This window comes from Populus alba, chromosome 12 (assembly GCF_005239225.2).
Source record: "Populus alba chromosome 12, ASM523922v2, whole genome shotgun sequence".
Taxonomy (NCBI): Eukaryota; Viridiplantae; Streptophyta; class Magnoliopsida; order Malpighiales; family Salicaceae; genus Populus; species Populus alba.
The window spans coordinates 167,919-180,947 of record NC_133295.1 but is presented as its reverse complement, the minus strand read 5'-3'; the positions used below and the strand labels follow the sequence as shown (position 1 = coordinate 180,947).

The 13,029-nt window shown below is 37.2% G+C and overlaps 3 protein-coding genes, 1 long non-coding RNA gene and 1 other non-coding gene across 6 annotated transcripts; 3 read left to right on the top strand and 2 right to left on the bottom strand.

The window, feature by feature from the left end:
- Positions 1 to 151: 151 nt before the first annotated feature.
- Positions 152 to 3,358, top strand: LOC118037796 (NAC domain-containing protein 91-like). Its single transcript, XM_035043898.2, has 6 exons — positions 152 to 483; positions 593 to 870; positions 1,358 to 1,618; positions 1,730 to 2,110; positions 2,250 to 2,675; positions 2,762 to 3,358. The coding sequence occupies exons 1-6, from the start codon at positions 312 to 314 to the stop codon at positions 3,068 to 3,070; spliced, it is 1,827 nt and encodes a 608-aa protein (XP_034899789.1). The 5' UTR covers positions 152 to 311; the 3' UTR covers positions 3,071 to 3,358.
- On the bottom strand, positions 3,075 to 7,783 carry LOC140956227 (uncharacterized). Of its 2 annotated transcripts, none has more exons than XR_012171400.1 (2): positions 6,976 to 7,783; positions 3,075 to 6,893 (listed from the first exon to the last, which is right to left on the bottom strand). It is a non-coding gene; the product is annotated as an uncharacterized lncRNA (long non-coding RNA). The 2 variants fall into 2 exon arrangements; XR_012171399.1 differs by having other exon boundaries at positions 6,999 to 7,783.
- Positions 3,509 to 6,972, top strand: LOC118037797 (IAA-amino acid hydrolase ILR1-like 3). The gene is made up of 5 exons (XM_035043899.2): positions 3,509 to 4,383; positions 4,473 to 4,598; positions 5,000 to 5,314; positions 5,636 to 5,764; positions 6,142 to 6,972. Exons 1-5 carry the CDS (start codon positions 4,039 to 4,041, stop codon positions 6,523 to 6,525), a joined length of 1,299 nt encoding a protein of 432 aa, XP_034899790.1. The 5' UTR covers positions 3,509 to 4,038; the 3' UTR covers positions 6,526 to 6,972.
- TRNAM-CAU (transfer RNA methionine (anticodon CAU)) lies at positions 3,727 to 3,811 on the bottom strand. The gene is given in 2 exon segments: positions 3,727 to 3,762; positions 3,774 to 3,811. It is a non-coding gene; the product is annotated as a tRNA-Met (tRNA).
- A 3,044-nt stretch (positions 7,784 to 10,827) lies between the features above and the next one.
- On the top strand, positions 10,828 to 12,822 carry LOC118037799 (heavy metal-associated isoprenylated plant protein 9). Its single transcript, XM_035043900.2, has 6 exons — positions 10,828 to 11,054; positions 11,171 to 11,230; positions 11,343 to 11,532; positions 11,647 to 11,819; positions 11,928 to 12,018; positions 12,334 to 12,822. Exons 2-6 carry the CDS (start codon positions 11,210 to 11,212, stop codon positions 12,780 to 12,782), a joined length of 924 nt encoding a protein of 307 aa, XP_034899791.1. The 5' UTR covers positions 10,828 to 11,054; positions 11,171 to 11,209; the 3' UTR covers positions 12,783 to 12,822.
- The last annotated feature ends 207 nt before the right edge of the window (positions 12,823 to 13,029 follow it).

Here is a 13,029-nt window from a genome sequence, read left to right as displayed (position 1 = left end):
ACATTCCCTTTCCCTATCCTACCCCTACCACATCCCCATCCCCTGGTATTTATGGTAAATAAGGATACGACCATGGGTAAACAATTAAAGAAAATCCCATACGCGGAATATCCGAGGGTGTCGTGTTTTATTTTTATTATTTATTTAAACGCGTCGGGTTGGGTTACAAGAAGAGGCCTGCACTTTCTCTGTGGTTTCCTTCAAATGTTATTAATGAAGCCCTTAAAATATCTTCAAGACTGAATCTTTTATCCTCTATTCGTCTTCTCTTTCTAAATTGGGTGAAGGGTTTATTTTTTTCTTTGAAAACCATGGCTGTTTTCTCTTTGAACTTGAATTCACTGCCCTTAGGCTTTAGATTCAGACCATCAGATGAAGAACTAGTTAATTACTACTTAAGACACAAAATCAATGGAAAAGATGATAAAGTTAAAGTTATTCGTGAAATTGATGTCTGCAAATGGGAACCTTGGGACTTACCAGGTACATAAATGCATACATAAATTCTAAAAAAGGGTGAAAAATCCTTCCTTTTTGTGTCTTTTGAATTAAATCTTGAAAAATTGCTTGTTTTGTTTCGTTGTTGTTGTAGGCTTGTCGATAATAAAGAACGAGGATCCAGAGTGGTTTTTTTTCTGTCCATTAGACAGGAAGTATCCACATGGATCGAGGCAGAATAGAGCAACAGATGCTGGGTATTGGAAGGCAACTGGCAAGGATAGGAAGATAAAGTCTGGACATAGATTGATTGGAATGAAGAAGACTCTAGTATTTTATACTGGACGTGCTCCTAAGGGGAAGAGGACTAATTGGGTTGTGCATGAGTATCGTGCTACTGAAGAGGAGCTTGATGGAACTAAGCCTGGCCAGGTAAAATCAGTTTTTGGTTACTGGTTTTATGTTTTTGTTGTGAAGTTTAGAGCTTTGATGTTTTCCATTGATTGAATTGTCTTATTTGTTGCTTATATGTTTGTAGGTTCGACAGCTTGTGTGCTTTGTCAATTTGGAAAATAATGGTCGTTTTTTATAGTGTTGTTTTCTTCTTTTTATTTATTATGGTTGCTCCATTTATATTGGGACAGTTGTTTTGGATAGTTTCATGCAATGTAGGGTGCTTTGTTGTTTGTCTGTTTGATTGATTGATTTCTTTTGCTGCATAAACCGCTGCATCCATGATTGATTGACGCCATTGGGTGCTTAAAAATTTAGAAATAAATGGCTATGGCACTTTATTTTTGGTCTGTTTGCAAATGATGCTAATTACATATGATGTTTTAAACCCTTTGTGCTTGCTTGGTATCTATATAGCTATTATTAGTTCGATTTTGATAACTTTGGACAATGTTATGCAATGCAGAGTGCCTTTGTTCTTTGTCGTTTGTTTAAGAAACAAGATGAGAGCATTGAGAGTCCGAACTGTGATGAAGCTGAAGCTACTGTTTCGTCTCCTACCACAGCTCAATCGTCTCCAGAAGTTACACAATCTGATCAACCACTGACTGAAGCATCTCCGGCAAATACAACAACCTCTGAGGTTGTAGCGCCAGTTGAATTTCCAAGCTGCAGCGTTGGTGTTTCTGAAGGAGGAGATCAAACTGCTGATTTACCAGCTTCTGAGGTGAGATGGAAGACAATTATTAATTTGTACAGCATGACCTTTTCAGTGTAAGAGAAATGCAATCTGCAAGTAATTAATTATTTTTGCTTCTTTTTTTAATGCATTTTGTAGGAGGAGCTACAGCTGGAAGAAGCCTTGAATTGGTTATTTGACTCCCCACCACAGGCTCTAGATTACGAACTTTTTCCACCTGTCCATGAGCAGGTCCAAGAAGCAGTGGGATCTTCCTCCATGTTTAATCATGGCATCAACGATTTGAGCAGCAGTAACAGAGGGCTGCAATCTCATAATGTTGGAAATGAAACAGATGACTATACCTCTGAATTCATTGATTCCATACTTAAGCAGCCAGATGAACTCTTATATGAGGTGCCTGGCTTTCAGAACAATTCATCATTTCCAAGTGAGAGCCTTTTTAGGGGCAGCTTGCTCCGTGTTGTTGAGGACAATGGATCTTACAGTGGCTCGGATGTTGACATGGAACCAATTAGGGTGAGTGGAAACTGCCACACTACTTCTGCATATCACATTGTCTTGCACATTCTGGGACTCGTTTAAATTTCATTATCTTGTTTTACAAATAAATTTATGCCCTTTAGAAATTTAACCATGCACTTCCATCTCATTACAGATTGAACAAGGATTTCAGGGTGCTGTCTTTCCTGAGGGGAACATTGACGAGAAGCCTTCTTCAACTCTGCTTTATGATAGTAATGTGCATCAGCAGCCGATCTATCTGGGTTCATTGCAAAATGGATCTTACGCCCTGCAAAGTGTAGCATCAATTTCTGCCACAGACCAGCTCAATACTCTCAACAAACCAAGCAACAGTACGAATGAAGTTGGTGGTAGTGACACTAATTGGAATGGAATAAGGACCAGGGTTCACAATCCACAAAATCGACAATTTGGCAGGAATTTCAATAGACAAGGTGATGCGCCAAGAAGATTGCGTCTGCAGTGTAAGCTCCAAGTCCAACCAATTCAGTTCAGCACAAAGTCAGAAGATTTAAACTCTGGAGAAGGAGAACTTGAATACGAGTGTATTGTGACAAAGGTGAGAAGTCTGTACAATGATGCTGAGTAAAAAGCCTAATGTTTACCTAAATATGTATTTGAGTATAGTTGAATTACCACGTGCAGGAGATAAAAGTTAGTGAAACCAATGCCATGGATGAAGACAGTTATACCAATGCCATGGATGAACAGCTGAAACCTACCCTTGTCAAAGTTAGTGAAACCATTAAATTTTCTGAAGAACTGATACCTAACAATGGAACAGCCTTGAAGAATAATCGTTCTATGCTCAGCAAGGTTTCATTTATGTTCTCGAAGGCTTCTTCTGCTTGTGATTCCATCTGGTCGATTACCATGTTTAGGGCAGCTGTTTTAGCAGTTTTGTTTGCAGTCTTAGTGAGCAGATGTAGATACTTTTTTCTCGATACCGCTTAGGAACCTTTTCTCTGTTCAGTTTTCCCGGTTTAGTTTTTCTTTTTTTCGGGGTGGGTTTACTAATTAAGCTTATGGTATAGATTTTGTAGGTCACTATTGATGTTTATTATCTCAAGTAGTCATTTACCTTACTATATGTTCAGACTGAGTCCTGTCTGTTTAGATTCGACATTTTACCACTTCAAGCTTTTTTGTATATCTTGTTTATAGAGGCTTAATTTCATGCCTATGTTGGCATATTTCTGTATAAAAATCTTTTAGTGCTTGAATATTTATGGAGTTTTTGTATGGATAGTTTGTTTCTCTTGATCAAATTCTACCAATTGCCAACTCCAGAAGTTGATGTTTTGCATGATCATTCGTTGTGCAAATCACCTCCACCCTACTTTCTGCTTTACTTTCTTGGTGCCTCGGAATTCCCAAACAAGCCAAAGTCCAAGACTTGCAGGTCTGGAGTCGAAGACAGTCCACTAAGCTTAGGGAGACATGACTATTTGTCTGTTGGTATGTGAGAGGACATACGGTAACCCTAAAGAGAACACTGGAAATGTCATTAGTTATTTACGGAAAGCAAATTAAATTACTTGTAATGCTGTGCTAAGAAGAGGGGCAATATTGTCAGGTGAGGACTAGAATGTCGGAACGAAAATATATATTGGGGTGAGAGAGGCTCGAACTCTCGACCTCAGGATCACTCTATAGCTATGAGACCTACGCGCTAGCCAACTGCGCCACCACCCCTTGCTGTTCCCTTCGCGGAAAACCAATTTCAGATACTGAAACATGCTAATGAAAGACTAATGGCCTTCAATGGTTGTCATTTTCAATCCTCATAGTCATTTGCCGACGACTCCCACAGATTCATTGGTTTCACTTGAATCCTCTTGTTGTTGTTCATTAATCCTGTACGTTACGAAACTTGTTTTTATCACTTTGAGAATCGAATTACAGTAGAACTAGCAATAAAGATGGGAACTTTTTTGTATTTGATACTATTCCAAATCCTTCTTTCATTACTTGTATGTTTTGATTCATCTCAGTCCACTTTCGATCGGCAAACCTATAGAGAACATCTTCTAAGCTCATCCCAACGAGACAAGGACTGGTTAATAACCATTAGAAGACAAATTCATGAGAATCCAGAACTCAGATTTGAAGAACACAATACCAGTGCTCTTATTAGAAGTGAACTTGATAAACTTGCTATTTCTTACACATACCCACTTGCCAAAACTGGGATTGTTGCTCAAATTGGCTCTGGTTCACCTCCTGTTGTTGCTCTTCGTGCTGACATGGATGCACTTCCCCTGCAAGTAATGTGCTTCGTAGACCTCTTTTTTGGTTTAAAGATTGGAACTTTCTGTTTTATTGGTTTTGATTGTGTTTTGTTTATGGTTTGTAGGAGCTTGTGGAGTGGGAGCATAAGAGTAAAGTTGATGGAAAAATGCATGGATGTGGTCATGATGCTCATACCACTATGCTCCTTGGTGCTGCTAAGTTGCTTAATGAAAGGAAACATCTGCTTAAGGTAGGTTAGTTAGTCTTTTGTTTCTTTGTGAAGTTGGGGTTTATAGAGGGCTGTGTGTGTTTTTAATCCTTCTAATGTTGATGAAGACGACTTCCTGATCATGTCTGATTTTGTATGTTAAGATTGTAATTTGTTTCTAGCATGGACGGAAATTGTCTTCTTGTGTTAATGATGTTAGAAGTGGATGATTATTTGGACTGGCATCAGACTAAGAAGTAATTCTAGAAAGATTAGTTGCTTGTCCAATCATTCAGTGGTTGCAATGGATGCCTTTAGAGTTTTGCTTTTTATTTTTTTGATGGTTCAGTTTATATGCCCATGTACGCTCTGTGTTTCTTTCTTTCTCTTGGTCATCTTGTAAATTTAAATATTTAATGATGATACTTTGATTGGTTATAAAGGGAACGGTGAGACTTCTTTTCCAACCTGCTGAGGAGGGAGGTGCTGGTGCATCACATATGATAAAAGATGGTGCCCTTGGTGATGCTGAAGCCATATTTGGGATGCACGTTAATTACAAGATACCCACTGGAACCATAGCATCCTTGTCAGGGCCAGTCTTTGCTGCTGCATCCCGCTTTCATGTAAAAATAGAAGGCAAAGGTGGGCATGCTGCAGTACCCCATAATGCTGTGGATCCACTACTTGCTGCATCATTTGCAATTTTGGCATTGCAACAGCTCATCTCTAGAGAACTGGATCCCCTCCAGAGTCAGGTATGCCATTGTTATACATCTGCTCTTGTAGCTTTCTTTTTTTCCATATGTTGATAATCACTACGACCAAGGTACTTGCTGACTTTGCTGGAACCTAGATGAACCGATAAAAGAACAGAGGATTCCTCCGATTAGCTCCCTTTGAAATATTCATAAATGTTATTCTCCTCCTCGTCTTTATCCTTTTTGGTCCATCTAACTTATTTAAAACAATCTGTAGACTTCAGAACCATTGGATATATATCTATGATTTTCGACATTATGAAAGAGAAGTGAAACATTTATTGTGTCTTACAACTGGTGCTTTGTTTTTGGCTGAAGGTTCTTTCTATTACGTATGTCAGAGGAGGGACTACCTTGAATGTAATTCCACCATATTTTGAATTTGGGGGCACCCTGAGGAGTCTTACGACTGAGAGCTTACATCAACTCCAGCGGAGGTTGAAAGAGGTAAGGGGCTTTAATTAACCTCTTCACTTTGAATTTGACGGAACGAATCATACAAAGTGCATGTTGGCATAATGTTAATCTTGCTATAAAAATATGTATAAAACAGAATTGCATATTCTTCTTTCTCAACCCAGTTAAATACTTTCAATAAAGGTCCTCCAAACTCCCAAGTTCATGCCTTGCTGTCCTAAATGATAGTCTTTAGAGGTAGTAGGATTTTTTAATTATCCGCACAAGTTTTCATTCTTTGTGTTGGGCTCTACCATCTTGAATTTGATTATTCATAACCTAGGTTACTAACCACCGACTGAATGATAGAATCTGTGAAGTAGCTAATGAAAAGCAAATCATGCTCATATAATTACAACTGCTTGTAGGTTGTTGAAGGCCAGGCAGCTGTCCACAGATGTCATGCGCACGTGGACATGTACGAAAAGGAAGATGTTCCCCTATATCCTGCTACCGTGAATGATGAAAAATTGAATTTGCATGTTGAGAGGGTTAGTAGACTTCTTTTTAATCCAGAGAATTTCAAGATGGGTCAGAAGGTGATGGCAGCTGAGGACTTTTCCTTCTATCAAGAAGTGATTCCTGGAGTCATGCTCGATATTGGAATTAGAAATGAAAACGTGGGTGCAATTCACTCCCTACACTCACCTTACTTCTTCCTTGATGAGGACGTTCTTTCAATTGGGGCATCATTGCACACTGCCCTGGCAGAGATTTATCTGAATGAGCATCAACAATCTGCAGCACAGTAGAGAATAAGACATCATAAGAGCATGGAAGATCATGAATAAGTTAATAGTGGTCCATGCTATAAAGTCTCTATATGTAGTGGCAGGATATGTAAAAATCAGGGGAAAAAAAGAAATAGTAATGCAACTCTTGATTCTAGATCACTATCCAGTTCTGGTTAATGCAATCACCTCTTTCTGAAGAAGATTCTGGTGAGCAACCGGGATACGGGTGCAGCTATTTTGTTCTGCAGAAGTGCCAAAAGCTGCTTCAAGCTGCCTGTCCAGGTAAATGATTATGTTGCCAAAATCCTATGCGAACTTCGGTTGCCCCTCGACCTATTTTACCAAGGGATGTCCTTCCCAGAGCTACGTTTGCTTGCACTCTTTTCCTGAAAGATTGAGCAATATTAATTATTCCAAACACTAATGAAGATTTCATGGTATATCATATAACAAAAGATTTCTGCAGACCCAAATCAACTTCACAAACGAGCCTTGTATTTTGCTTGCATTCTTTGCATCCGGACAGCTATTATTTATGATCATATATGCGTTTGATGAGGTCATTGTGAATGGTATTCCATGGCTGTAGAGGGCTGAAAAGATGATAGAAGCTGAGTTTGGGCAGCTACAAGACTTGCAAAACAAGTTTCTTTATGGGTTCGAGGACTCTTTGGACTATTTGGAGATAAAAATAGTAGAAGTGGCAATGGACTGCTGTAAAAAGCTACTCCATTTTAGGTTGGATGGGATGCCTATTTTGAATAACTAGCATTGGACAAATTCTTGAAGTGACACGTGCTTGGGACTTTATGGTATCACTGAAGATTCATATCCAGAATAGAAGGCTCCGACGGAGGGCAGGGTATTCAATGAATGTTATGCTGGCGAGAGGGCTGGGAGCCTGGGTAAATGCCACAGGGTTTATCTAGTATAATCTGCTATAACCTTGTCACGGAAGAGGCCAAGTTTACTGCACAATTTGAGTTCATGATGCCACCTCGATGGTGGCTCTCCGCCACCTCCTGGGGCTGTAGTATGTTTCAAGGGTTGGGCTGTTCGCCACCTACTTGTATATTTATAATTGTTGAGGGTCCTAATGAATGAACATCAACATGAAAAAAAATAAAAATTCATGAAGGTTAGAATTGCTCCAATGATCGTCACGGCTCACCGGAAAAAAAAAAAAAAAAAAAAAAAAAAAAAAAAAACAACAACAACAACAACTATAAGGTGCCTAAGTTTCGCTGGCTCGACCTTCCTTTCTAATTCATTAAGCCAAAATATATTAAAGAATCAATTGAGAGGGTTAGTAGAGTTCTTTTTAATCTAGAGAATTTCAAGATGGGCAAGAAGGTCCGACCGACCCCATACAAGCCAACCACGCCTTGTATTTATCCAGCTGAACCTCTTCTTATTGGCCCAACAAATCCCTAGCTAGCCTAACCAAAAGTAAGTGGGCCAAAGAAAGGCCGGTGATAGTCTAACCGAGGGTGGCCCCGTCGGAGAAAAGAAGGGAAGATAAAGCAAAATACACCGCTCGTAACATGCATGCCCACCTGGATTCTCAAAATGATAGAGCCAACGCCATTCCTTATTGTGGGCGCCAACCTAATCTCCGGTGCAAGTCACCCTAGCCCTGTCATCACCACTGTGTAATTCCCCAGTACAGGTGAATGTTTTAATTAATTAATCAATTAGTTTTAATTAAAGTCTGCTATAAACAACCATGCATTGATGCTCTCTCAATCTCAATAATTTCTTCAGCTTTTTGTTCTTGGCATCAAGTGAATGTTTCACTAGTAAAAGTCACATGATTCTCAAAGGACGATTTTGTAGCCATATTCAAAGAAAGAAGAATGAGGAATCATGTTTGTAAAGTGGGGTTATCATCATGTTCCCATCACTTAATTTTGTTTCTTAATTTATAATATCAATATGTTAATAGTGAGATTAATTAATGATTGTACTAATCCATGAATATTATGCTAATGACAAACAATGCCACATGCCTTAGTTTTGGAAGATTCCAACAAATAATATATATACCAGGTTTATAGAGATCTTCATCTTAATTATAAATAGAATTAACCTCTTGTATATCTCTCTTATAGATAAAAATTTTAAAAAATTAAATACATTGATAAACACAATATTCAATTCTAATTTTAGATTTTTTTAATCATGGTCTATTTTTATATACAAGCCAAGTCACTCAATTTTTCTCATTCTCAGTACTTGTTTGGAAAAGTAGTAAAGATAGCTTTTCAAAGAGTTTTCGATTTGAAATGTATTAAAATAATTTTTTAAAAAAAAAATTATTTTTAACATCAACACATCAGAACAATAAAAAAAACACAAAAAATTAATGGAAAGTTAAGAAATTTTAATTTTTTTTAAAATTATGGTTCGACAGCAATTACAAACATTAATTAATCAATAATCTAGATTAATTCTATTGACCACTCGTCCTAACAGCATCTGGGACCAACCGGCCCCTAGATTAGGATCTCTTAATTAATCAGCCATCGATCCCATGATAAAGTTCTGAATGATTATGATCTTCTCATATTTAATCACTTTCTTTGTTCTTAAAGTAGTGTAAATTAATCAAATCATAGGCCTCTTAATTAATCACCTTATCTATCTGAACAACAAATAATTGTCAGCCATGCACATAATCTCAACCTTTACTAATTAAAAACATTAGAGTAATCAATTTTAGTCAAACTAAATTCTCCATGGGCATGCTTCTTTTTGGCTGGACTCTCAAACTTTGCACCGGAATATTGATAATTTGTTGGTCGGTGAAATTCGTTTGTATGTGAGATTTTAGACTGAATTTCTTAAACATTTCAATGGAGGGGCTTGAATTTGGATGCCAAGTCATGTACACGTATTACCCAAAGCAAGTTGGGCCCCTTCTTTCTGCGTTGGTGCAAAGTTTCCATCTTTCTTTTCGTTGAACCAAAAGGCTGGTTGGCTCTGGTTTTGATGGAAAGGTAAAAGATGCCGAATCAATCCCACTCCGGCAAGGAGATTAACGTTCATTTGTGGAAACCATTGCCGCATCAATCTGGTGTAAGATCAGGAAAATGGCATTGGTAAAAAACATAAAAGCTTTTCTTTTTAGGGCTTAAAACAACATGCAAAAAAAAGAAAGAAATAGGGAAAAGGAGAAAAGGGTTAGCAGTGTTTGGGGCGGCAAGCAGACCATGTCCATGTGATATATCAATACTTTAGTGGATTTCCTATATCCTTTATATATTTGTTAACGTCTTAATTTGCACACAGAACTGATTACATTTCCGCATCCCCACGTTTCATCCATCTCCACTTTATATGAGAATGGGGAAAAAACCACCTTGCTTAAACCCTAATGTGTTTAGAAAGTTCCTTCTGATTGTTGCATGAGGACACTTTATGAAGAAATTATGTGATATATTATATAGTTTTTTTTATTATTATTAATGTGGGTATCTAGGCTAACTTACGCGCACTTTGACTAATCTCACAGGTTTTAAAATTAACGACTATGTAAGCCTTCAATGACCATGAAGTTTTTAAAACTCAAACTAATGATCTCTAAGAAGTAAATCTAGAATTTGACTAATTACACTAAACCTCTCATAATTAATATCATACAATTTTAACTTAATTGAATTTGAATGATTTCTTTCGTATTAAAAGTGAATGATTTCTTTTGTATTAAAGGACAAGAAATCATTCTAGAATTATTTTTAAAATAATTTTATTTTATATCCTTGTTTTTATAGTTATTTTTTTAATCAAATATGTTTTTATTTTTTTATATTTATTTTTTTATCCTAAAATACTAATTAAACACAACCACATAAAAACATAATAAAAATATTTCTGATTTTAATCTTTCACCGATCTTTATCCTTTATGAACATTTTATTATATATGTCTTATCTCAAGGTGACAATTTTACTTAGATTCATGAATTGATTCTCGCTATGCAAAAAACAATTTGACTGAAAGAAAATGTTCATAATTATTCACATGTTAGTTTGAGAAGAGACGAACTAATCCATTAATTACCACTAATCGCTTGCATGATTAATTGTAAATCTATTTAGAAATTAAATCAAATTGGAGATAAGTTTCTACACGAGATCCAAAATGAGCTAGGCACAGAGAAACCAGGAATCCAGGTTGTTCTCACTACATTGCACATACAATTGACACATCATCACTTTGTCAAGAAAGCTACAGAGATGACTAATCACATCAGTCGGTGGTGTTGGAAGTATGTGTCATCCTCTCTTTTCCCCCCCCCCCCCCCCGGGCGAACCACTTCATCTCCCCTTAATTTCTCTATAAATCTGCCTACTTCACTGCTTCCCCTCTTCCTCTTCCTCATGATTACGTTGGAGGTTGAAAAGAATTCAGAAAGAAACCGTATTATAATCAAGCTTTAGTTTCTTTGTGCGTGTAGTGGCATTCCATGTGCCTTGGAATCACATTTCTATGCTTTGTGTTATTAAACCCCCACCGTCCATTAACATCCTCACTCGCTCCTATACGTACGTAAATAAACTGTGATTGCTAGTCTTTATTATCTAGGCCTCCCCCTGCATGTCTCTCCCTCCCATTTTCTAGTTTACTTCTTATATTAATTAGCTCATCACTTCATTTTCAGCAAGGTCAATAAGCTTGCTTTTCTTATTAGTGAAAAGTAATGGGTGAAGAAGCCAAGCAGGTAAGCAATCGTTGAATGGTCTTGCTTGCATGGTTTTTGTTATCTTGGGTTTTGGCAAACTTTTGGGCTTGCATTTTGTTCAATGTGATGATGTTTGACTAATTATTGATAGGAACAAGCCAAGGCAGAGGCTAAGCCAGAGGAGAAGAAGAAAGAAAACGCAGAGGAGAAGAAAGAAGAGAAACCAGCAGAGGAAGAAAAGAAGGAAGAACCAAAGCCACCATCTCCATTTGTCTTGTTTGTGGACTTGCATTGTGTGGGATGTGCCAAGAAGATTGAGAGGTCCATCATGAAGATTAGAGGTCTCGATATCTCTCTCTCTCACACTTTAACTAGTAAAGGAACAAAAAATAGAAAATTAAGTTAAGAAACTAGAAATTAATTAATGAATTCTAACACATTTTCATTAACTGCAGGTGTGGAGGGAGTTGCGATGGATATGGCACAAAACCAAGTGACTATAAAAGGAATAGTGGAACCTCAAGCTGTGTGTAATAAAATCATGAAGAAAACCAAAAGAAGAGCTAAGGTTTTGTCTCCATTGCCTGAAAATGAGGGTGAACCACTGCCCCAAGTTGTTACTTCACAGGTATTTGCGGCATCTAATTTTAATTTTAAACTCCAATAGTAATAAGATAGTTGAGTGATTAAATACTAATTAGACAGTGCTGTGATGTTATTATGCTGATAATTTCAGGTAAGTGGATTAACAACTGTGGAGCTTCATATCCACATGCACTGTGAGGCATGTGCAGAGCAACTTAAGAAAAAGATTCTCAAAATGAGAGGTAATTAAATTAATTAATTTGTTCTCTTTTGCATTTGATACACGTAAAAAAACCCTACCTATCTAGGCTCAAGATCTCCGTTTACTTTCTTTTTTCAGAAATTAAGAACATGGCTGCACATAATTTTTGAGGGTAGAGTCAGCTAGCGTGAACATGATTCACAAGCTAATTTTTATGAAATTTGGCATGGACAAGGTCCACACAGGATCGCACTTCGAATGAATTCGGTCTGGGTTTGATATAGACATGATTAATGGACTGTGTTGCCTTGATGGTTTTCATTAATTACAAGTGTTTGATTTCTATTGATTACAGGAGTGCAAACAGCAGTGACAGATTTTAGCAGCAGCAAGGTCACAGTGACTGGGACAATGGAGGCAAACAAACTAGTTGAATATGTTTATATACGCACCAAAAAGCAGGCCAGGATAGTGCCACAACCTGTGCCTGAACCTGAACCAGCGAAGGAAGAGGAGAAAAAAGAAGAAGAGAAACCAGCAGAAGAAGCAAAACCAGCTGAAGAGAAGAAGGAAGAGGAAAAACCAGCAGAAGAAGGTGCTGGTGGTGGTGAAAACCCTGAAAAAAATGAGAAGAAAGAAGATGAAGGGAAGAAGGAAGGAGCAGAAAACATAGACATCATCAACGTTGATGAGGAAAACATGAAGAGAATGATGCATTATTACCACCCACTGTATGTGATAGAGAGAATACCACCTCCTCAGTTATTCAGTGATGAGAATCCCAATGCATGTTGCATCTCATGATCTTCTAATAATATTGATAATCAAACTCTTTTATGGTTAATTAACGATCGAGAATGTTTAAATTCTTCTTTTTTTCTTTCAAAACTCAGTTGGCAACTGCAACATATTTCTACCAAGTAATTCTTTTAAGCAATATTCTTTCAAGTCGTATTATTTATTAACTAAGATTAATTCTCTTATTAAATGGTATTAATATTCTTGTGCTAACTCTATTTACTGTTAGAATTTGAAGATAAGATTAATTATA

Excerpts from the sequence above, each read along its gene's own strand:
- LOC118037796 (XM_035043898.2), top strand. The coding sequence starts at position 312 with ATGGCTGTTTTCTCTTTGAACTTGAATTCACTGCCCTTAGGCTTTAGA. Across the intron at positions 1,619-1,729 it reads CTGATTTACCAGCTTCTGAG|GAGGAGCTACAGCTGGAAGA; the intron begins GTGAGATGGAAG and ends TGCATTTTGTAG. Across the intron at positions 2,111-2,249 it reads TTGACATGGAACCAATTAGG|ATTGAACAAGGATTTCAGGG; the intron begins GTGAGTGGAAAC and ends ATCTCATTACAG.
- LOC118037797 (XM_035043899.2), top strand. The coding sequence starts at position 4,039 with ATGGGAACTTTTTTGTATTTGATACTATTCCAAATCCTTCTTTCATTA. Across the intron at positions 4,384-4,472 it reads TGGATGCACTTCCCCTGCAA|GAGCTTGTGGAGTGGGAGCA; the intron begins GTAATGTGCTTC and ends TATGGTTTGTAG. Across the intron at positions 4,599-4,999 it reads AAAGGAAACATCTGCTTAAG|GGAACGGTGAGACTTCTTTT; the intron begins GTAGGTTAGTTA and ends TTGGTTATAAAG.
- LOC118037799 (XM_035043900.2), top strand. The coding sequence starts at position 11,210 with ATGGGTGAAGAAGCCAAGCAG. Across the intron at positions 11,231-11,342 it reads TGGGTGAAGAAGCCAAGCAG|GAACAAGCCAAGGCAGAGGC; the intron begins GTAAGCAATCGT and ends AATTATTGATAG. Across the intron at positions 11,533-11,646 it reads GTCCATCATGAAGATTAGAG|GTGTGGAGGGAGTTGCGATG; the intron begins GTCTCGATATCT and ends CATTAACTGCAG.